Source organism: Mauremys mutica, chromosome 1 (assembly GCF_020497125.1).
Source record: "Mauremys mutica isolate MM-2020 ecotype Southern chromosome 1, ASM2049712v1, whole genome shotgun sequence".
Taxonomy (NCBI): Eukaryota; Metazoa; Chordata; order Testudines; family Geoemydidae; genus Mauremys; species Mauremys mutica.
In genome coordinates this window covers 356,993,141-357,016,791 of record NC_059072.1, presented here as the reverse complement: position 1 = coordinate 357,016,791, position 23,651 = coordinate 356,993,141, and the positions used below count along the sequence as shown (strand labels likewise).

Below are 23,651 nucleotides of genomic sequence, written 5' to 3'. Positions count from 1 at the left end.
ACTTTTGTGTGTAGGCACAAAGGCTGTTTGCCTGGCACGCTCCATCCTGTCAGCAAAGCTTAACCCTTTCCCAATAGGATCAAATAGGTTCTGGTGACTGGTTACTTCATCAGGACATGCAGGAAGTGGGTGAGAGAGAGGTCTAGAGAGAGAGGACCAAAGGTGTGGGCTGAGCAATGCAGCAGGAGGAACCATAAGAGCATGCCAGGCGAGGGAAAAGTTTGAGCTGAGCTATATATTTTTTTATTGTTAATTTCGTAGTTAATAAACCAAATCCCAGACTCAGGGAAAGTTTAAACATTTAAAAAACCTTATTTACTTTACATACAACAATAGTTGACCTTAAATTAGAGTGAATAAATGAAGACTCGGCACAGCACTTCTGAAAGGTTGCCGACCCCTGATCTAGTCTGACCTCTTCCACATCGCAGGCCACAGAACCTCGCCCACCGGCTCCTGTAATAGACCCGGAACCTCTGGCTGAGCTACTGACGTCCTCAAATCATGGTTAAAGACGTCAAGTTACCGAGAATCCACATTTACACTAGTTTAAACCTGCAAGTGACCGATGCCACACGCTGCAGAGGAAGGCAAGAAAAACCCCCTAGTCTCTGCCCATATGACATGGGGGGCAATTCCTTCCTGACCCCAAATGGGGCAATCAGTTAGACCCTGAGCATGTGGGCAGGACCCACCAGCCAGACCCCTGGGAAAGAATTCTCTGTAGTAACTCAGAGAACTCCCCAGCTAGTGTCCCATCACCAGCTATTGGGGGTATTTGCACCTAGCAGTCACCGATGGGCCACATGCCATTGAATGCAGCCCAGTCACACCATCCCCTCCATAAACTTATCAAGCTCAGTCTTGAGGCCAGTTAGGTTTTTTGGACCCACTGCTCCCCTTGGGAGGCTATTCCAGAACTTCACTCCTCTGATGGTTAGAAACCTTCATCTCATTTCAAGCCTAAACTTGTCGGTGGCCAGTTTATCTCTGTTTGCTCTTGTGTCTACGTTGGCACTTCCCTGGTATTTATCCCTCTGGTGTGTTTATCCCATCTCCTACAGTTGGGGATGAAATCGCCAAAGTGAAATGAAGTGCAGTGAGGCGCCAGCCTAGGATTCAGTGTCCGAGTGACACTGAGATTCTGTATCACACGTCCGTTCATTGCCGTTCATTTTCAATCTCATAGTAGGTTGTTGCATATTGCGAGGCTATTTTTGTGTCTCTTTCACTTCTCCTAACCAAACTCAGCTCCATTTTTCTTCCTGGCTTTTTAGTGTTTTCTGAGAGGATTTGAGGAAGCTGCTTTCCCCTCTTGCTTCATATTTTGAACAGTCGAGTAGAAAATGTGTTTCAGTTTTAATCTTTCTTCCATCACATGAGCTACAGAGCTGTTCCTCTTTGGGCTCCCATGTGGGCTGAGTCTCTTGATTTCTATTTCCAGCTTGTAATTGGCGAAGTCCTGCCAGTGCTTTGAATATGTCACTGTCACAGAATAATCTCCTAGAGTTACGTTATTGTGTGGGGATCTGCAGCACTCTAACTACATACTCTTAGCTCCCTCAACTCTCACAGACCTTGGGGGACAGGCCAGTCCTCGCTTACAGACAGCCCCCCCAACCTGAAGCAAATACTCACCAGCAACCACGCACCACACAACAAAACCACCAACCCAGGAACCAAACCCTGGTGCCAAGTCTGTCCACGTATCTATTCAAGTGACACCATCATAGGATCTAATCACATCAGCCACTCCGTCAGGGGCTCATTCACCTGCACATCTACCAAAGTGATATATGCCATCATGTGCCAGCAATGCCCCTCTGCCATGTACATTGGCCAAAATGGATAATCTCTACGCAGAAGAATAAATGGACACAAATCTGACATAAGGAATCATAATATTCAAAAGCCAGTGAGAGAACACTTCACTCTCCCTGGTCGCTCAATAACAGACCTAAAAGTGGCAATTCTTCAACAAAAAAAACTTCAAAAACAGACTCCAATGTGAAACTGCAGAACTAGAATTAATTTGCAAACTGGACACCAGCAGATTAGGCCTGAATAAAGACTGGGAGTGGTCGGGTCACTACAAAACCTAAACCTAATTTCCCCAATACTAATTTCCCCCTACTGTTACTCTCACCTTCATGTCAACTGTCTGAAAAGGGCCATTCTCATTACCACTTCAGAAGTTATCTTTCCTCCCTTGGTACCCTGCAGTTAATTGAATAGTTTAGTTAGACTGACCTCACACTTGGTAAGGCAAACTCACATCTTTTCATGTATTTATACCTGCTCTTATATTTTCCACTCCATGCATCCGTCGAAGTGGGTTCTAGCCCACAAAAGCTTATGCCCAAATAAATTTGTTAGTCTCTAAGGTGCCACAAGGACTCCTTGTTGTTTTAGCTACTTAATGTTCGTCTGTCTTTCCCAGGGAGCCGCACCCTGCTCATTGGGAGTTAATCTACATTTTTGAGTGTTGTTAGTTTTGCGGTGAGGTTGTTTGGATCAGGACTCTAGTGTACAGTGACCAGACAGCAAGTGTGAAAAATTGGGATGGGGATGGGGGGTAATAGGAGCCTATACAAGAAAAAGACCCCAAAATTGGGACTGTCCCTATAAAATCGGGACATCTGGTCACCCTACTCTAGTGTCAGGTGTATATGGGTGGGCAGGTGCATACGCTGAGCGGGCACACTACTGCCCTCTCCTGGATGGCACCCAACAGACCCCTTTGGGCATGCCCATCCCCTCTACTGGCTGCAGTCGAGAAGCTGCTTCTTCAGACCTTCCACCCCGCAATGGCTACACGTGCAAGACGCGCAGCCGCACTTGCAAATCCAGGATCGGACTCGTGAGAAGCCAGAAACACCAATAAACCCAGAACTCAAGTCAAGGCCGGCTGAACGCTCGTCCGTCGCAGCGACGGGCGACTGCAACGAATCGGACAGTCTCACAGCCGCAGGTTGCAAGTTCTGTTCCCCAAGGCTATGTGCATGCAGTCAGCTGACCACCTTGTACTGCAGTTACCTCAGTAGTTGTGCGTTGTTATGATACTCGGAGGTGGTTCCAGGCAGTAACTTGCTGTCGCAGCTGCCCGAGGCTGGGCAGTGGTGGTCAAAAAATGGCGACAAGATTGTCAACTAAGTTCCAGCGGAAGGGTCTTTACTTCCTGGGGATGGAGTAAACGACAGAAAGAGCCGCAGGGAGGTTTGATATCAGCAGGAGCAGAACTGGAACCAAAGTGCGGGCTGTTTGAAAAGCTAGTGGTGCGATTTCCCCGCATGCAGGTCCTGCGCCTGAGCAGACAAGGGGGTTTATTGTTTGCGGGGCATCCCCTCCCCTTTTGTGTGTGTAACCGGGGTGCAGGCCAGGCTCTGTAGCTGGCAGCCTTGTGCTGAGGCCAATGTCTGATGAGGCCGTGGAGATTGAACTCCCTCTTCGAGCTCATTAGAACGGTGGGTACTTCTGAACACCCGGCCCAAAGCGTCTCATGCTGGGCTCCCCAAATCAATGGCTGCTTCTGAAAATATGGCCTCAGATGACTGGCCCAAGGCAACACGGTGCATCAGTGTCAGAGCCTGGCACCATACGCAGATCTCCTGACTCGGTGGCTCACCCTCAGGGCCATGGATAGTTCTAGAAGCTCACACCCTAAAGAGGCAGATGGATTTTTTACCCAGCAGTGCAACCCCCATCCCTTGTTAAGCCCACCGCAGAGAGCCATTCCTGGCCCCCTTGTCTCAGAGTAGCAGCCGTGTTAGTCTGTATCCGCAAAAAGAATAGGAGTACGTGTGGCACCTTAGAGACTAACCCCGGGTGACCTGCTAGTCCCGCTCTGTCTCTAAGGTCTGTGATTGGCTGAAGCCGTTACCCAAAGGCTCTCCCTGTTTCCCAAGCGAGTCTCAGGGAGAGAGAGATGCGGACGAGGGGAAGCTCTCCCCCGCCTGGAATTTCAGTTTCACGATGCCTAGCAGAGGGGAGCGTAACTGATGGCTTGGCTCACGTTCATGACGCATTCTATAGCTGGCTTGGTCAGCCCTACTCCTCCAGCAGCCCTTTCCATCGAGCCACCCCCTGGGGTGTTGCAGATCACGGGGCAGGGGCACCACCGTGCTAAACTTCCCCTTCTCTCTGGTGGCGGCCGGCGTTCAGTGCGCTGGTCTGGTCGGCTCTGCACGGCCGGGCTCTCTCGGCCGGAATAAATTCCCAGTAAATGACATCTCTGGGCAATGGCACTTTCCTGCAGGGACGCTGCTCCCCGTCTGTCCCTAAATGACTGCGTAATGAGGAGGCTCAGCTCAGGACAGGCTCCCAGCGAGGGGCTGAGTCAGGCTTGAGGTGCCGTGGCAGAACTGGGGGTGGGGAGTCACAGCCTGGACCAGCAGGGGGTGCCGCAGATGGGCAGGCAGGACAGGAACAGCCGGGGAGCCTGCAGGTTAGGAGAGAGAGGCCTTTTCGGAGCCATGTGCGCATTCTACTGGTCTTAGTGGGCGGAGAGCAGGCGCAGGCAGATCTCCTGGGACTATGGGCTTCGTGCCCTGGAGACGTGGTCCCTGCCCTGAGGAGCTTAAACAATCTAACCAGGCGACACACCTGTGAGGGAGACGGGAAAGGAGGCAGCTGCTCACAAGCCGAGGGATTCATTGGTGCCTCGGTGATACGGCCAGATCTAGCCTGACCCGCTGCACATCCCAGACCAGACAGTGTCAGCCAGTGACTCCTGCCTCCCACCCAGTAACCTGTAGCTGAACTAGAGCGGCTCTTGGAGAAAGAGCCAGGCAGTCTGGATTAAAGGCCCAAGTGATGGAGAACTGACCGCATCCTGTGGCAATCTGCTCCCGTGGTTAATTACCCGCCCCATTCAAAACGCGCTCCTGATTTCCAGTCTGCAGCGGGCTGACTTCAGCCTCCAGCTAGTGGATCTGATACGCCTCTGTGAGCCAAAGTAAGGAGCCCTCTGGCATCAGATAGCTCCTTCCCACCGCGGTACTTCCAGAGCAGGATTAAATGACCTCGTAACCTTCCCATCGATAAACCAATCAGATTAATCTCCTTTATCTCCCTCCACAGCTGGTTTTCCAACCCACCCGTCAGTCTCGTAGTCCTTTGAGCCCGAGCAATTCCATTCTGATGAGTTCCTTTTCTGTTCCCTTTTAAACTAGAATCAGGGTTAAATGAGAAGCTGCTGAGGTTGGGGGAAGAGGGAAGTCAGTGGCCGGAACAGAATGAGGCTGTTTGTTGCAGGCACAGGGAGAAACAAATGGAGCTTTACTCATTGGAGTCTCTTGGTCGACCTAGCATTGCTGGGCTCTTTCAAGGGCCCTTTCTGCTCACTGGGGATATTACTCTTGTAATGAACTGCCTAGGGTGTCTACATCAACACTGCCCTCTACCAAATAGAATCGGAACTGCTCGGCTGTGTGCCATAGACTCTATACTGCAAGCAGTTGATGGAGATTCTCCTTTAGAACGAGTGGGAGGGGCCTGGGCTGTTGGAGCAGTAGGATCCGAGTTTCAGATGGTTCCAGCCTGGTGACAACAGTAAAGTTCCTAGCTGACCCTGCAGTTGTTACTCCAGCGCATCTCTGGACAGAGTATCGCTATAGTTGTAGAGCTGTAGATTGTCTACTCTATCAAGTATAGCTTAGGGGGAGGGATAGCTCAGTGATTTGAGCATTGGCCTGCTAAACCCAGGATTGTGAGTTCAATCCTTGAGGGAGCCACTTAGGGAACTGGGGTAAAAATCTGTCTGGGGATTGGTCCTGCTTTGAGCAGGGGGTTGGACTAGATACCTCCTGAGGTCCCTTCCAACCCTGATATTCTATGAAATCAGTGAAATAAATATTAGAAACAACTGAATTCTGCTGCCTGATTCCAAGCCCATAAATGAATCACATTCCAGCAAATCTGCAAAAAAAATCCCCATTGGCTGACATTCTGAGCACCTCCCCACAATGTATAGATTTACCTGCTCAACATCGCTGTGGAAGGGGAGTAGCCCCATTTTTCAGATGGGGAAACTGAGGCACAGAGACACAAAGTGACTAGCTCAAGGTCACCCAAGGAGCCTGTGGCGGAGCCAGGAACAGAGCCCAGACTCCCTCCCCCCAATCCAGTGACTTCACGACAAGCCCATCCCCTCTTCCTTGCCTATGTCACTTCATGGGCCAAATTCATCCCCTGGTGGACATCCACTGACCTCAGTGGTGTGACCCCCTCCCAGGGGTGATTCCAACTCTCTTTTTATTTTTAAAGTGCTTGGAGATCACTTGGCTGAAGGATGCTGTAGAAATGCAAAATATATTCTAGATACCTCAGCAGCCTCGGGGGTCAACACCAACAGTTGGTTCTGAATTTCCTTGTGGCTACTTGCTTACAAACCATTATACAAAAATCCCCCTGCCCCCTTACAAACAATTCGTCTCGGTCCCTTTCTTTGCTGATTTCCTTTGCTGGCGAGGGGCCTTCGGCCCAGTGCTGTTGGGTGTTTGGTTGTTCTCTGGCCTCTCTTTGCAGCTCTGGATGGTGGTAACCCCCCCTCGCTGATGCCTGAGAAGATAAGGGTTTGGTTCGAACATCTGAACCATTGAACATTGCGGTGGCTCTTCGCCAGGGCAGCTGGAGCAATGAGGCAGGCGGGCGGCTTGGAGAAAGCAGTGCCTGCAGCGCTGCTTTTATTGTGCTGGAGAAAAGAGGTATAATTACATGGTAGGATTTTACAGCCCCTTCCTAGGCCTTGGATTTCCTGCAGTTAAATTCATGCACTTGTGTGGTCATGACCAAACACATCCCTGTGGTCTATGCTCCTGTTACCGAAACCTATAATTTTCGGAGGATAAACATCCTGGTTTCAGGCTCACAAAGCCAGCCGGAGCTCCCAGGTAAAGGTTTGTGGGTCTTATAAGAGGGTCGGAATTCCTGCAGGAGACCACGTAGAACGTCCAGCCCTGCAAGCAGGAGGGGAAGGATCTAAAGCAAGAGGCTAACGGTGCTGATCCGCTTCCAGATTGTCTTGCCTGGATCCCAGCAGAGAAGGTACCGTCAGGGCTGGAAACGGCTTTGCCCTGGGTTAGTCTCTTTCTGCTGCATGCGTGAAACCTCCAGAAGGGAACAGGGCTGCGGGGTTGAGGTCAGGAGTCCCCTCCGTTGATGCTGGGCAGGAGAGCAGAGTGGAGATCAGGAAGCCAGGCGAGGTGCATTGCTCTCCGCAGGGAAACAATCCCCCTCGGGAATCAGCTGTGGGAGCTGAGAATAGAACAGGGTTGGGAGAAGTGAAAAGCCGGGCAGGCGGGATTTCTGTCCTTGCTCAGAACAATAAGAAGTGGCCTTTCTCCAGCCACTTGACCCGAGGATCTCAAAGCTCTTTACAAACATGAGCTAGTTATTCCTGGCAGATCCCCAGGGAGGGAGGTGGAGGGTTCAATATAATCTCCCTCTTGTTATAAAGGGGGAAACCGAGGCACAGGGAGGGGCCAGGCCATGGCCATGGTCTCACAGGGAGTCGGTGGCAGAGCTAGGATCAGACCTGGGAGTCCACGTCTTGACGCTCTCCCTCTTTCACGCCCGCATCATTCCTGGTTGAAAGGAGACGAACAAAGAGACGGGCCATTCTGCAGGTACAAGGGAGGGAGGTGAAGAGGGAGCGAGGTCCTTGTCAGAGCATGTTTCTGCACAGCCCAGGAAGCCCAGGTTTGCTGGGGAACCGGTTCCCTTCGGCCTCGCCTAGGAGGCAAGTGTCCCTGTCCCAGCCCTGGTGCAGCTGGGCTCAGGTGTCCTTCCCACCCTGTCACGCAGGGCCTGAGGCCAGGCTCTGCTGGCACTTGCGCCACGGGGAGCACCAGTGCGGCTGCCCCTGGCTGAGGATGTGTGTTCGTTTTCCTAGCACAGACAAGGTCTTTGTGAAGGGAGATTTGCTTCACGAGCGTGGCGAGAACCACCAACGTGCGGCAACCAGTCAGTCTGGTGGGTCAGGAGATGGCCCTCCGAGTCAGGACTGAAGCGGGGTGCGGGGCTGGGGGGGGCTAGGAGGAGCTGTGATACTGGAAGCGCTGGATGGGCAGTAAAACTGAGCTACTGGCTACCACTAATGGTGGTTAAAAGCCCAGAACATTTTTTACAAGAGTCAGGGCAGTTAAACCCAGGGGTCCTGGCCAGATTGCAATTTGGGTGATTGGATTTAGCCTCCAGGTGCTCCTGGCTGGATCATGTGGATCCAAGGCTACTCTTCCCTCCCCTTCCTGAACGTCGACGTAGTGTCAGTCTTTGCTGATAAACGGCTGGCGCGTTCCGCCCCAGAGGTGACTGCATTTCAGTGGGGAGCAAAGTTAAAAGTGTTGATGAAACAAACTGCTTTGCCGCTCACCTGCCACGCCAGCACCTCCGTGCCAGTGCAGGAGGCCGTGGGAGCTTCCACAATGCCATGAGTTACCAGAGGTGGCATTTGATTCACATACTCCCCAGGCATGACAGCAGCAGGGGTGAAATCCTGGCTCCACTGAAGTCAATGCCAAAACCCTCATAGACTTCAGTAGGCCCAGGATTTCACCCTTAGTATCTAGGAGAAGCTTCCCCTAGGGTTGTCCCATCTATTATTGTTATTATTTCTATTGCAATCACGCCTGGAACCCCAGGCCAGGACCCCCCTGCGCTAGGTGCTGTACGTGTCCCATCTCTGACCTCTCGGGGGGGGAAGGGGGCGGAGTCACTATTCTAGCCTTGCTGAGATTGCCAGCAGTGGTGGGGCTGGAGGGAGCCGGTTGTGGGGATGGGCACCAGGCTGGACTGAAGCCTCCCGACACATTTCGCACGACGGTGGTGACTTTGGGCCACTAGTGACCCAAGCTGGGGCTGGGGCTCTAGGGAGGACGGTCCCATCTCACTTGGCGCCCAGATTTAGCAGCTCCAGTGAACTGCAATTGTCCTCAGTGACGAGGCCTCCTCTTGCTCCTGCAGAGTCCCCGTCCCGGCTCCCGATGGACGTCCTGCCGCTCCTCATCCTCCTGGCGTGCACGTGGCGCTCCCCTTCTCTGGCTGCTCCTTTCACCTACCAGCTGGCCCGGCTCAGCTCCCAGCGGAGCAGCTGCAAGGCCATCCCCAGCAGCATGACTCTCTGCCACGGGGTCGGGTACAACGAGATGCGGCTGCCCAACCTGCTGGGCCATGAGAGCATGAAGGAAGCTCTGCAGCAAGCCGCCTCCTGGGTGCCGCTGCTCACCAAGCAGTGCCACGGAGACACCAAGAAATTTCTGTGCTCACTCTTCGCCCCCGTGTGCATCAGCGACCTGGAGGATCCCGTCTACCCCTGCAGGTCCCTCTGCGAGGCGGTGAGAGACGGCTGCACCCCTGTCATGGCTGCCTTTGGCTTCCCCTGGCCAGAGATGTTCAACTGCAGCAGGTTCCCTCGGGGGAACGAACTGTGCGTCCCGCCGGCCGGCCCGGACGACCGACTCCAGCTCGCGAAGGAAGGTGAGGCCAAGCAGCCAGGTGGCACTCGGTGGTTAGCCCAGAGATCCTGGCAAAGGGACCAAAGGTTCAACGTCAGGTCATCACAATCAAGCTTTGGCTCCGGTTCAGGGTCACTGGATGCCTGTTCCTGTTTAACTGTGCGGCCTGCAGCTGTTTGCATGCTTGTGTATCATGTTACCTCCCCCCCACAGCCCCCCCCCAAAGTTCAAGCATTTGATTAAATCTGTCTCCAAACGCCAGGGGCCAGACAGAGCGCAGTGGCCTGGAAGCGTAGTGCGTCTGTAAGAAATGCCCTGGTCTCTCGGTCTAGATATTTATACAGCCCTCGTCGCCAGAGCAGATTATAGATTTTAAGGTTAGCCGGGATCCAGTCGCAGCTCCTGCAGGCTATGGAATTTCATCCAGCGATTCCCGCGTAGGACCAAATGCCTTGCGGTTGAATGAGAGCGTAGCTTGTAGGCTCGATGTCACAGCTCCAAGAATGGACCCTGTCCCGTGAAAACCGGTTCCCGTGGTTAATGACCCTCACAGTTAAAAATCTGCGTCTCCTTTCCAGTTTGACCTTTGCTGACTTCAGCGTCCAGCCAGAGACTCTGCTGTAGCTTTGCTAGATTAAAGAGTCCTCCCGCATGGGCAGCCTTCTCCGCATGTAGGTACTTATAGACCATGATCAACTCACCCTTCTACCTTCTCATTCCTCAGTTCCCCTCACATTGCCCTGGTCGGGGCTGGCGGCTTTTATAGCCTTTCTCTAAACCTCCCGGTCACACGCCGGGCCAATGAGCATATCTCCTGGGCGAGCTGTACAGGTCAGCTGGCCACACCTGAGCCTCTGGTTTGAAATGGGGGTTTTCCTTCTCCCTGCCGAGGCTGAGAAGCCCACCTGGCCCGGCAAGCCTTATTTGAAACCCCCCAGGCCTCGCTGAGAGATGTCACCAGTGGGTCTGCGACTGAGATTCACAGCTGAGCTGTCCCACATATCGAGCTTCTCACTGAGACGCTGAACAGACTGCGCTGGGAGGGGTGTTTTTCAGAGCATGACTCGTGCTTGGAGCTTCCCTCCCGACTCTGAACGCCAGTGTTTCCAGGCTTCATTCAGCGACGGGTGACCGACAAAAGGGAAAGCCTGGTTTCTTGCTGCCAGTTTTTGTTTCTCCGGGATGTACAAAGAAGGCCTGAAAGGTGGCTTTTAAAAACGATTGATTTCTCTCTTTGCGTTTTACCATAAAGTATCGGGAATGTTGTCAAGGTGTCCTCCCCCGCTCTGAGCTTTCGGGGGACCCGCACACACTGAAGGGCTCGGGAATGTGGCTTGTGAGCTGTCTCAAGCTGTGTCTGAAAGCCCTGAGGTGCCGGATCCTTAACAAAGAGAAGTTTCCTCCAAGTGTTTTCCGGCAGTTGAGACACTTAGGTAGGGTGACCAGATGTCCTGGTTTTAAAGGGACAGTCCCGTTTTTTGGGACTTTTTCTTATATAGGCACCTGTTACCCCCCACCCCTTGCCCCGTTTTTTCACAGTTGCTGTCTGGTCACCCCACAATTAGGTGTTAGCAGAAGCAGGTTTACAATGGCACCAGTGGCGCCTGCTGGCCCACGCTCCGAAGGGGCCCCGGTGCCCGGACTGTGGCCACGCCCACTTCTCCGCCTGTGCTCCGCCCCCACCTGGCCTCTTCCCCCTGTGGCCCCGCCCCCACTCTCTCCTCTCCGCCCCTTCCCTGCCTTGCTCCTCTCTATCCCCTCCCCCCCCAACTGCTGCCTGCGCCTCCCTGCCTTCTCCTCCCCGTGTGAGCAGTGGGCGGGGCCTCAGGGGAAGAGGCCGAGCAGGGGCGGGGCCTTGGGGCAGGGCATGGGGCATGGCCACGGACCGGGCTGGCATGGCCACGGACCGGGCTGGCATGGCCACGGACCGGGCTGACAGGGCCCACAAAAGGTTCGTCCGGCCCTGGTTGTTAGCGAAACCAAAATAAAAGAAAAAGATTTACAAAATCTGAGTTAAAATCCCTGTGCATCTCCGTTAATCAGGTGGAACTGCACAGAGCCCAGCTCTCCAGTCATCCATAGAGTCTTCCAGGAGAGGCAGATGTGATTTCTGCTCTATGCAAAACCAGAGAAACGTTCTTCAGCCTTGATCTGGGCTGTGCCGTCACAGACGGCTCCTTGCTCGCAGTTCTCACTGCAGCTCTTTCTTTCCCTGCCAGACGCAGTGTGCGCAGCCTGTATCAGCCGAGGGCACAGCGAAAAGGAGTTCCTGGAAAACTTCTGCAGCCAAGATTTTGGTGAGTCGAAAACGTCAGGGCTCCCCCGCAGCTGTCAGCTGGAAAATCAGACTCGTCAGCCGAGAGGAGAGGGGGCTGCTGGGTGGCGAGGGGCGAAAAACAACTTGTCCCCTCCTAGAACAGACCAGTGTCTGCCTAGAGCAGCAGCTGGTCCCCAGACTGGCCATGCGATGTGCCTGATTCTGCGTCTCCCCCAGGGGTGGGGAGAGCTCCTTCCTGATCCCTGCCCATGGTCACATTACACCCAGAGGCACGCGGGATGGTCGCTGTAAATGAGTGGTCTCCTCCCGGGCACCTCATGGCCTCGGGGCAGCTTTTCAAGCGGCCCCTCGCCTCAGTTTCCCTGTTTGACCCCAGTAACTCCAGTCCTGCCCTCCGGTCCATCACGGGTTATTAGCAAAAGGCACTGCCTAAGTCCACAGCCAGCATCGTCCATGTCACCCCCCGTGCATGTGGGCTTCTCCATCCTGGTGTCTCCCACCAGACCTGGACCCTCACCAGTCCTCCTCTGCTGGGACAGCCACCCCAGTCCTTCCTTCTGGGGTACAGCCCTGCTCTTCCCAGCAGAACCCCCCACAGCTTCTCTGCTGGGAGCCTCCCAGGGTTCCCTGGCCCCCAGCCCCCCAACAAGGAGACCCAGCGGGTAAGCCCCTCTGCTGCTCCCCTACCTCCAGCCTTCTCTGGCCCTTGGTTCCAGCTCTCCGAGCCAGAGGGCATCTCCCGCTGCCGCTCTCCTGCCTCCACCCTCTCCCAGGACCCACCTTCTGTCTCTAGCAGCTCTCTCTGAGGCCGCATATAGCCCCCAGGTGCAGCCCAGCCCTCTTCATTAGCCCAGCTGGGCGCACACTGAGCCCTGCTTCATTAAATGGGCCGACGACAGTCGCCTTTATAGTTACATCCTAAGCTCATGTCACTGCAGATCAAACGCTCCTCTTAGTAACATCTCACTGCGCTGGCTGCCGCTGTACTTTCCTGCAGCAGCGAGTTCCACGGATGAGCTTTTGTCATTCCTTTGAGCCGCTTCCGTTTGGCCGAGCGCCCCCTTTGTTTCCCTGCATTCTGTTCAACGCCCACTGACTCCCTCTCTCCCGCAGCCCTGAAAATGAGCATCAAAGCGCTGTCCAGCGCGGACGGAGACTTGAAAGTGACCCCGGAGCTCAAGAGCCGGACCCTCTACAAGCAGGGAGGCTGGTCGGAAGAAGAGCTGAAGAAGCCAGTCCTGTGGCTGACACACGGCGAGAGCTGCGCCTGCGAAGAACTCCGCGGGCAGGGCACCGTGGTCTTGGCCATGGGCCACAAGGCAGCCGGCCGCTTGGTCATCTCCTGGGTGAGGAGGTGGCAGCGAGGGGAGCGGGAGCTGAAGAAATTCACCCGGGCTGTGCGGAAGATCCAGTGCTAAAGGGGAGGGACGCGGCTTTGCGCTGAGGTCGTCTCCCTCCCGCACGTGCTGTGAATTCTTCCCACTCCAGCCGGAAAACGTATTAGATTTAGCCAGGCTCTTACCGTGAAAACAGCCCCCCCTTCCCCCAGTTACGGCGTTCAGAGGGAATCCACAAACTCAGCCAGGAAGCAGCTGACTCAAGCGTCCTCCGGAGGGTGTGTGCAGACCAAGGAGACCAGAGGCACAGACAAGCCAGCCCCCCTACCTCAGGCCCATGCGGTTAGCTGTAGGGCAGGGGTGGCCAACCTGAGCCTGAGAAGGAGCCAGAATTTACCAATGTACATTGCCAAAGAGCCACAGTAATACATCAGCAGCCCCCCATCAGCTGCCCCCACCACTCCCAGCACCTCCCGCCCACCGGCAGCCCCACCGATCAGCACCTCCCCATCCCTCCTCACACCTCCCGATCAGCTGCTTCCTGGTGCAGGAGGCTCTGGGGGTGGGTGGGGAGTGAGGACATGTCAGGCTCAGGGGAGGGAGCAGGAAGGGGTGGAGTGGGGGCAGGGCCTGTGGCAGAGCCAGGGGTTGAGCAGTGAGCCCCCCCCCGCCCCCCCGGCACATTGGAAAGTTGGCACCTGTAGTTCTAGCCCCGGAGTCGGTGCCTGTACAAGGAGCCGCATAGTAACTTCTGAGGAGCCCATGTGGCTCCAGAGCCACAGGTTGGCCACCCCTGCTGTAGGGAGAAGATGCTGGTGGCCAGGAGAGAGGTGAAATCCCAATAAACTTCATCCCTGTGTCAGAGAAGGGCGAGCTTGTGGGGGGACATGGGAGAAAGGGGGTGAGGGGTGCCAGCCAGGGGCTGAAAACAGCAGCAGTCACGTGGGGGAATGGGTGCCTAAACCGACCTCCCAAGAGAGTCTGCAAATGCTCCGTCTCCACGTCCATCTCCTCGCCCTCCTGCAAATCTGAGGCCAGGTTTTTGTACCTCCAAGCGTTCCAATGTGTGTAGATAACGTCTGTGACTCTGTGCCAACTGACCAGTTGCACGTCCAGTTAGTTACCAGCATGCACAGTTACTGCGGCTGTGCGTGCAACACTAATAACTGCCTGTGCAAACACCTGCATGCCTTGATGGCAAGTATACTGCCAGTTTGGGCTCAGCTTTGGAATTTGCTTTAATAAAAATATTCTGCTCATTAATCAGCCGCTTGTTGATCTTAGGCCACATGAGCCCAACAAAGGACTGCCCAGTGAACTGTCAAGCAAACAGTGTAAATGGAAAAGACCCGAATCAGCGCCTAGTCCAGGGGTGGGCAAAGTACGGCCCGTGGGCCAGATCCGGCCCACGAGCTATTTTAAGCTGGCCTGCGAGCTCCCGCTGGGGCACTGGGTCGGGGCCAGAACACGCGGCTCCCAGAAGCCACAGCATGGCCCCCTCCAGCTCCTATGCACTCCAATGGGAGCTGCAGGGGTGGTGCCTGCAGACGGGGCAGCGTGCAGAGCCTCCTGGCCACGCTTCTGTGTAGGAACCGGAGAAGGGACATGCCACTGCTTCCGGGAGCCACTTGAGGTAAGTGCCGCTTGGAGCCTGCACCCCTGAGCCTCTCCCCACGCCCCAACCCTCTGCCCCAGTCCTGATTCCCCTCCAGCTCACTAAACCCCTCAATCCCACCCTCCTGCACCCCAAACCTCTCATCCCCAGCCCCACCCCTGAGCCCAAACCCCCAGCCAGAACCTGTACTCCTTCGTGTACCCCTGCTCCAGCCCGGATTCCTCTTCTGCCTGCAAACCCCCTGGTCCCAGCCCAGAGCACCCTCCTACACCCCAAACTCCTCATCCCCAGCCCCACTCCAGAGCCCCGCACCCCCAACCAGAGCCCTCACCCCCTCCCGCAGCCTAACCCCAATTTTGTGAGCATTCCTGGCCCGCCATACAATTTCTATTCCCCAATGTGGCCCTCGGGCCAAAAAGTTTGCCCACCCCTGGCCTATTCCACCTCTTCCAGTGCAGGACTGCCCCCTCCTGGGAGGTATTCTCCGCTGCTCTGGCCAGCGCAGCCAGTTTTAAATAAGTTCGAGTCCTGATTTTCTCACAACCCCATTCCCCTAGCCTGCAGCCTAGCAAACCTCCCTAGCAGGAAACACTTATGTAATCTCAGGCCCGTTCTCAGATACAGCTTGAGACACGGTTTTGCAATGCGCACCGAGCCAGGCAATTTCTGGGGTCTCCGGTTTTCCAGCTGCCAGGTAGGTTAATAATAGGAGTGGGATGCAATGGGTTAAGTCTTGTTCCAGGTCGAGTCCGGCTGCAGCTTTACAGCCAGGCTCCAAGTAAAGACGCCCACAGTATCCAGGGGCTGAAGCAGTTAAGCAGGCCCATATCCCTGGCCAAAATAAAGCGGCATGCAAGGCCATCCAGGGATTGGAACTATGGGGGCAGGGGTTGGCTGGGCATCGTTTGGGTGGGGTGGGGGTGGGGGAGTCAAAAGCAGGACAGTGAGTGGCAAGCAGTAAGAAAGCCAAGTAGCCAGAAGTGCCAGTAACACGGCCCTGAGAGAAAGCAAAGAGAGAGAGAGAGCTTTTTGGGCACAGTGCAGGCAGGAAGGGCAGGCGTGGAACAGCGAGCAAAGGAACCAGCGTCTCCTGCTGTTCAATTCCCACTGTGTTCAGGCAAACAGAACTCTTTGTATCATCTCTGTAAATAAACAAGGTAGAGGCAGGTGTTTCTGATGCTATCCTTGATTTCTCCTCCGGCCCGCACTACCCCAAATTTGGCTAACTGCTCAGTTCCAAAGGGGTGACATTTGCCCGGGGTCATCTCTGGAGCTCACGGCCCTTTACAAAGCTGGATTTGCATGTGTCGCCCCGTTGTACAGATGGGGGAACCGAGCACAGAGAGAAGGGGCGACTTGCCCAGTGTCCTATTACAAACATGGGTCAGAAGAATCTGTGGCATTTCTAGGGCCCACGTCACCCTGACATCTGAGCGCCAGCGGCTGCGGGGGAGTGGCGACATTTGCCACATTGTTTCTGAAACAAATAGTTTACGTGGAAAGAGCTGTTAAAAAAGGTGCTTGACGCCAGTGGCAAAAAGCAGCCCCGGCAGTGCCTGGCCGCCTGGGGCGCTTGTGGGGTGACTGGGGGTGCTCGGCCGGAGGTGGCTTCGTGCTGCAGGACAGACCCACCAATCGGCGTCATGGGACACCCCGACATTCTAAGAACTCTCCTGTTCAAAGAGAAACAGACGGCGGGTGTGGGAGGGGATGGGCCAGAGGATCTCCATAGGGATCTTCAGCCAATTCGGGGGTAGCCCCCAAAAGAAAATCTCCCCAGCTGATCCTGAGCAGAAGCCCGTTGCTAAGGGGACCCACGCAATCCACCGCCGGCCCCAGCAGGTAAACAGTCCTCGTGAGCGACAGAAATGGCAGGAATTCCCCTCTCGGGGCCCAGGAGAACGGGTGCCTCCAGGGCAAGGCTGGGAGATGGGTTGGAGCCCAGGAGAGCTGGCTCTGATGGGGGGAGCCGTGTGGGTCTGTATTCGTGGAGGGGGGATGAAGACACGTGCTGATGGGGAGGGTGCAGTGGATAAGGGGGTAGGTGTGACCTGAGCCCCAGCACCCAAGTCCCAGAGCAGCTTCGCATCTCCTTAAACCAGAGGTGGGCAAACTATGGCCCGTGGGCCACATCTGGCCTGCGGGACCCTCCTGCCCGGCCCCTGAGCTCCTGGCCTGGGAGGCTAGTCCCCAGCCCCTCCCCCGCTGTTCCCCCTCCCCCGCAGCCTCAGCTCACCCCGCCGCCGGCGCAATGCTCTGGGCGGTGGCGCTGTGAGCCCCGGGGCAGCGCAGCTGCAGAGCCGCGGCCGGACCCGGTCTCTGAGCTGCGCCGTGGTGACGGCCTGGCTGGCTCCAGCCATCGGTGCTCCAGGCAGCGCGGTAAGGGGGCAGGGAGCAGGCGGGGTTGGAGAGAGGGCAGGGGAGTTCGAGGGCGGGTGTCGGGGGCGGAGGTGTGGATAGGGGTCGGGATGGTCAGAGGGTGAGGAACAGGGGGGTTGAATCGGGGCAGAGGTCCCAGGGAGGCAGTCAGCAAGGAGGGGGGGTTGGATGGGGTGGGGGGGCAGTCAGGGGTGGGGGTTCTGGGGGTGGTCAGGGAGAAGGGGTGGTTGGATGGGTCCGGGGTCCGGGGGGGCAGCCAGGAATGAGAGGAGGGGTTGGATGGGGCGGCGGGGGGCAGTCAGGGGTGCGGGTTCTGGGGGCTGTCAGGGGACAGGGAACGGCGGGGTTGGATAGGGCAGGAATCCTGGGGGGAGGCTGTCAGGGGGTGAGAAGCAGGGGGGTCGGATAGGGGGTGGGAGCCAGGCCACACCCGGCTGTTTGGGGAGGCACAACCTCCCCTAACCGGCCCTCCATACAATTTCCGAAACTCAACGTGGCCCTCAGGCCAAAAAGTTTGCCCGCCCCTGCCTTAAAGTGTCTCCATCTCTCCCTCTCCCCAAACTATCCAGGGTCTGAGTTCTTCCGACACTGTGAGCCCTGGCTCCCCTACGTCACCCAGGGCAGATGCGGCCCCCCAGAGTCCGTCCCCCCTGCCTGCCAAACGCTGGTGCAGCTTCCCACCCTCCACGGAGCGATGGGTCAGCGAGGACGGGGTCCCCTTCCACGTCCACCAGGAAGACGGCATCCAGATCTGTGACGGCTTCCTGCTCGGGCACTGCCCCCAGAAGGAGAACTGCCCGCTCCACCACACCCGCTACCCCTTCCACTGGCAGATCATGGGGAGCAGAAGGGTGGCATGGCAGAGTCTGAGCGACTCATCTCAGCGTCACTTGGAGAAACTCTACAGCGACGCTAAAAATGGCTTTGTGCGGTTCTTGGACAGGTACGGGATGGGAACACTCCCGCCCCATCTGTCCCCCGATCTCCCAGCTGCTCCCATTCTGGCCAGGGCAGGAGCAGGGGTGGCTCTGGCTTTTTTACCACCCCAAGCACGGCAGTCAGGCAGCCTTCGGTGGCGCACCTGCGGGAGGTCCCCAGTCCCGCGGCTTTGGCGTACCTGGCGCTGAATTGCCGCCGAAACCGCGGGACTGGCGAACCTCCTGCAGGCAAGCTGCCGAAGGCTGCCTGACTGCCGCCCTCGCAGGGACCGGCAGGGCACCCCCCGCGGCTTGCCGCCCCAGGCACGCGCTTGGAGCACTGGTGCCTGGAGCTGCCGCCGGCCAGGAGTGCTGGCAAGGCAGGTTCCCCGAAGTCTCCTGTCTCAGCTGCTCCCGGTCAGAGGCTCTAGGAAAAAGCGGAAGGAGCAGCGTACGGGGAGTGCCTCAGATTTCCCCCACTGGAGGTGTTTTGGGGAACAGCTACCCCGGTCCCGACCCCTCCCAGAAAAGGGCCCCCTCGGCCGACGGGTGAGATTATTTTCCCCTCTTAGGAACCGCTTGTTTGGGATCCTGGACCTGGACACCATGGAGCTGGGCTATTGGGACGCGGTTAACAGAGTGAGGCGGCTGGGCAGCGCCTCGGACTGGAAGCAGAATCCCCGCTTCCACACCAGGTGGCAGGTGTACTGGAAGCACAGAGACACGTGGCAGCGTTACAAGGAGGTGAGGGGAGGAGGGTGGATCCCAAGGGGGGTCGGGGGGAGCTCTCTAAAGTAGGGCTGGCGCATCCCGGGGAGATGGGATGGCCAGCCCAGGGTTGGATGAAGATGGAGACTGATTTCCCAGGATGGGACGGTTCCTCCAGGGAAGGTCTAGGTTCTGTAGCAAGGAACAATGCGTGTACGGGTCTTCCTCTTTCAGCCATGCTAAGGGTTCGACTCCCCTTCCTCTCTCTGCTCAGCCTGTCCCCCGCGACCTCCTCGCAGCCTTTGAGAGGGGCTCCCAGGAACCCACCTTTCGGTTCCAGGGCCAGCTCTACACCCTGGATCTGAGGCCCCCTCTGCAGAGCCCTGAAGGGCTGGGATCTGTCCAACCCATCCAGATTCAGCGCCGACCTGCCTACCGCTCCCTGAGCTGCATGGCACGGTATCTGCGGTAAGTGACTCCCTGGGCAGTTCCATGGCTGGAGGGATCTGAGCTACGTTCTGACTGGCCAGCATCTCCCATCTCCTTATCTCCTTAGGACAGTCCCTAGGGGCTCCCAGGGACTCTTCCATCCTTCCACATCCATCATCCCCGGGGAGAGACCCACAGACGGGTACTGTGGCCCATACCCAGCCGCCTGGGTTCCCCAGCCGCCCTGTGGCCAGGCCTTCCTTCATGCGGAGCTGGCCCCGTCGGAAGCGGTGTACCGCGAGATCTGTGAGCTCTTCCATGCGTCTCTACCCGAGGACACGGTGCTGGTGCTGAGGATTTACAGGATCCGGAATGATGCCCTCTGGAAAAAATACAGTAGGTAGGAAGAGGAACGGCTGCTGCGAGAGATGGGGCAGGGGTCAGACCAGGCCCCCGGCTTTAGCCCCACCATTAAGCCATTGACGCCGGTGCTGTGGGCATGACTAGATGGGTTATCTTCTCTGGGTGGGCCTAAGGGAGGTGTATCTAAGGGTTGGTTCAGGAGACCCATTCCAGGGATACAATCATCCGGCCTCAGAATTTTCCTCAGCAACGCCCACCCTGCTGTCTTGTGGCTGACCTGGAGCGTGTCCTTTCGGACCGTCTCTGGCTTGACAGAAAGACTTCAGAGGGCTTCAGGAAACAGGCGTGCTGTGAGGAGGGGCATGAAGGCCGAGGGGCTGGGAGCCGGGACAGCACAGCATCATGGGATGCCCAGCAGAGAGAGACCCCAGGGGAGGGAGAGATGCAGCAAGGAGGGGCCCCTCGCCCGGGCCTGAAGGAGCCACCTGGGACCAGTCTCAGGGGCAGATTGGGGGGACTGAGGGCGGGATGAGAGGAAGAGGCACTGAGGAGTTTGGAGGCAAAGAGGAACGGGGCCGATCGCTGGAGAGCAGGTCGGAATGAAGGAATGTTCTGTGGTGAATTGGGGAGGGCTGAAGGCTGAGGGAAAGGAGGTGGAGGGTAGAGAGGCTGACGATGATGAGCGAGGGGGTGAGGGAGACAAGTGAGTGATGGGGCTGGAGGCTGAGAGAAGAAGAGACACGTCCCAGCCAGAGCCTGGGGTGGAGGAGAGGAAGCAGGGTGGGATGGACCAGGAGAGGAGAGGGAGCTGGGAGAATCCTGAGCAGAGAGAGGAGAGGGGCTGAGGGAGTCGCCTGAGGGACTGAGTCCCTGAGGCTGGAGGTGCAGGATCTGACTGGGCAGGAGATGTCGAGCTGTTTAGTGAGGAAGACGCAGGATGGCAGGAAGAGAGAATGTCCGCGTCGTAGAGGGAATTGGGCTCGTGTCTGGATCCCCCGCTGAGGTGCTCAGTGGCCAGGGGAGCAGATACTGGGGGTGCACCAGGATTGGGGAGCAGTGACTCTAAACCCCCTTATTTCTCCTCTGCACCCACCTCAGCCAGAAGGAGCGAATGTCCCGAGGACTCTCGGCCCAGGAGAAGCGGCTCCTGGAGAGGCACCTCTTCCACGGGACCTCAGCCGACAACGTGGAGCCCATCTGCCGGCTGAACTTTAACCCCCATCTCTCCGGAAAGCACGGCGCCCATTACGGCCGCGGCAGCTACTTCTCCTTCTACGCCAACTGCTCCCACAACTTCGCTCTGGCCAACCACGCCGGCCGCCGCCACATGTTCCTGGCCAAGGTCCTGGTGGGCAAGTGGGTGTTAGGGAGACCCGGGTACACCCAGCCGCCGGCGAGGGAGCCTGGCAGGCGGCGCTACGACTCCTGCAGCGATGACGCCCGAGAGCCCGCCGTCTACGTGATCTTCGACAACTCCCAGTGCTACCCCTACTTCATGATCTGCTACAAACTGCTCAGCGACCCCGTGACGCTGGACGGCGTCAGAGCCGGTCCGTTGGCGGGGAACAGGTCCCCAGCAGGTAGGCTCATGCAGCCTGGCGTTTCCACGCTCTAACCACTCTCTCTGTAGGGTTCGCACAGCACGGTAACGAGAGAATGCGGAGCCCGTCCAGCATCCGTGATAAGAACAAGCAACCCAGTTCATGGAGGCTTCACCCCCTCCACTCCCCCATCATCCTAGTGGAATGTGATCCGTCCCCACGACCCCATTCCCTCCACCCCACTCTTACTGCCTGCCTGCCCCGAGACCATCCACCAAAGACTGCTCATGACTCCAGCGCCTGGGCAAACACCATTTGCTTCGCTGCCCTGACGGAGGCACCTCTCAGCTCCATACAACTGTCCCTCTCCTCCTGGTCTCGCAGAAGTGTCAGAAAGTGGAAACCCCATCTGGAAATCCCCCCCACCCCAATTTCACTAATGCTGGGAATAGGCAGCGCTGGGGTGTGAAATTCATTTTGTTCTCACCCATCCCATCCAAACTTCCCCGTGGAATACCCCCGTCTCCTTGCCTAATGGCAGTAGTGGTATTGTCTAGGGATTAAATAGTGGGTGAACACAAGTCCTCTCGTCTGTGACTCTGGGCGCTGCATTTGATTGTGGGAAGTCACGGTTTAAGGGGCTGAGAATGACACCCCAAGTGGCTGGGGGCCGAGGTGTCTTGTTTGAAAAATAAGCGCTTGAAATAATAAATAGAGTATCCCCCTCTGCGTCGGAAGAGCCTGCGTCAGAGCCAATGAGCAGGGGCGTGTGCGCGACAGAGAGGGTCTGAGTGAGCCGGCGTGTGCAGCGGTAGCAGGGCTGCCTGGTTTGGTTTTCCTCCAGGAGGGTGTGAGGTGTGGGCTGAAGTGGGAAAGCTGCAGGGGTCGCAGAGAGACCAGCAGGGCAATAATTTCCCATATTTGAGGGGAAGAGGCTGCATGGGGGGGGCCCAGTTCATTTTTCACAGGGGGGGAGGGAGTTTTATGCATCCCTAGCAGCGGGAGCGGGGGTGGCCCAGTGTGGGGGCTCAGACATGGACGGCTCCCGCGTAAGGTGACCAGAACACAAGTGTGAAAAACGGGGACACTTTTTTCTGGGGGGAGGGGGCATGGTTGCCTATATAAGACAATGCCCCTAATACCGGGTGTGACGGGTTTGGCCCCTTTGGGGTGTCACCTGATGTGCGGGGGTGCCACTGAGTCAGCCTATTCTGCCAGCCTGGGTCCCCTTTACCCGGCCTTGCTGGGTTAGGCTCATCAACCTCTTCCAGCCAAGCGCCCGGCTGCACAGAGAGAGACAGACCCCGCTCGCCCCGACACTGCCCACTCCCTTTAAGGGGGACAAGCCCAAAGCTTTTATGAAATTCGCCCCCTCCCTCAGTGTGGAAGGAGATAGGCACAACTTCCCCCCCCCCCAGTTAGAAATGACATAAACTGGGTTATATGATAAAGAAGAAACACGTTTATTAACTGCAAAAGGTGACTTCTAAGTGAATATACGAGAGAACAGGCAGAACGAAGCAGATTACTGACCAAATAAAGCAAAACACGCAAACTAAGCTTGATACACTTAAGAACCAGGTTACAAAATGGAAATTCTCACCCTGGATGTTATTTTAGGCAGGTTGCAAGGTTTCTGTGGTTCAGAGTTCCAGTTATATTCCTTTTCAGACCCCTGCCTCACTCTGGACTCCCCCCTGCCTTCCCTTTAGGTGGCTTTTGCAGTCTTTTTTCTTGGGCAGACCGGCCATGGAGAAGAGGAGTCCCGTTTGCCGTCCTCCCCACCCTTAAATAGGATTTGCACAAGGCGGGAATCCTTTGTTTCCCAAACTCCCCCCTCCCTTCCAGTGGAAAGTTACAAGAAGTGCCAGGTAATGTGCAGTATCAGGTGACAAGACCTCCTGACTCTGCAGGATTACAGCGTCCATGAGTCAGTGGCAGTAGGGAGCCCTCAGGAAGGCCAAGTCTTTGCACAGTCCATTGTCCTCGCTGATGGGCCATCCGCCCCGTCTGGCTTTTCCATTGTTGTACCTGCAGTGTGAGCAGTGGGCGTCACCCGAAGTAGCATAGTTGAAATACAGATCCATATTCCTAACTTCAGCTACAGAAATGAAACGGGCACATGCATGGATAATCCCATTCAGTAAATCAGAACCTTCCCAATGATCTCTCACATGAGCCACCTGGCATAAAGTATATCTCAGTTCTGTCATATTCATACTGTAAGCATATTTTCATAAAGAATAAGGAGTGAAACATCCGGTCACCCTAATCCCGGGTTGCCTGGTTCTGTGGTTACAGCTGAGGTCCCAAAGAGGCAGTGCCTGGCAGAGATGGGGAGTGAGTAAAGTGGGGGTATCCAGGAGTTGGGGGACAGGCTCTGGGGTTACAGCTGAGGTCCCAAAGAGGCAGTGCCTGTCAGAGACGCGGGTGGGTAAAGGGTGGGGTGTATCCAGGGGTTGGGGGACAGGCTCTGGGGTTACAGCTGAGGTCCCAAAGAGGCAGTGCCTGGCAGAGATGGGGGCGGGTAAAGGGGTGGTGCAGCCAGGAGTTGGGGGACGGGCTCTGGGGTTACAGCTGAGGTCCCAAAGAGGCAGTGCCTGTCAGAGATGGGGGGTGAGTAAAGGGGGGG

At 56.5% G+C, this 23,651-nt stretch overlaps 2 protein-coding genes across 5 annotated transcripts; both read left to right on the top strand.

The window, feature by feature from the left end:
• Nucleotides 1-5,232: 5,232 nt before the first annotated feature.
• LOC123348015 (secreted frizzled-related protein 2-like) lies at nt 5,233-13,531 on the top strand. 3 transcript variants are annotated; one of them, XM_044985245.1, is made up of 4 exons: nt 5,233-6,704; nt 8,962-9,474; nt 11,672-11,749; nt 12,844-13,531. In XM_044985245.1, exons 2-4 carry the CDS (start codon nt 8,982-8,984, stop codon nt 13,146-13,148), a joined length of 876 nt encoding a protein of 291 aa, XP_044841180.1. In that variant the 5' UTR covers nt 5,233-6,704; nt 8,962-8,981; the 3' UTR covers nt 13,149-13,531. The 3 variants fall into 3 exon arrangements, with proteins under 3 accessions (XP_044841180.1, XP_044841171.1, XP_044841188.1); XM_044985236.1 differs by lacking the exon at nt 5,233-6,704 and adding an exon at nt 6,766-7,044; XM_044985253.1 differs by lacking the exon at nt 5,233-6,704 and adding an exon at nt 6,785-6,890.
• Nucleotides 13,532-16,370: 2,839 nt separating this feature from the next.
• LOC123348004 (protein mono-ADP-ribosyltransferase TIPARP-like) lies at nt 16,371-21,659 on the top strand. Of its 2 annotated transcripts, none has more exons than XM_044985225.1 (6): nt 16,371-16,524; nt 17,631-18,004; nt 18,551-18,722; nt 19,027-19,154; nt 19,243-19,515; nt 20,577-21,659. In XM_044985225.1, the coding sequence occupies exons 1-6, from the start codon at nt 16,393-16,395 to the stop codon at nt 21,091-21,093; spliced, it is 1,596 nt and encodes a 531-aa protein (XP_044841160.1). In that variant the 5' UTR covers nt 16,371-16,392; the 3' UTR covers nt 21,094-21,659. The 2 variants fall into 2 exon arrangements, with proteins under 2 accessions (XP_044841160.1, XP_044841150.1); XM_044985215.1 differs by having other exon boundaries at nt 18,961-19,154; nt 20,577-21,655.
• The last annotated feature ends 1,992 nt before the right edge of the window (nt 21,660-23,651 follow it).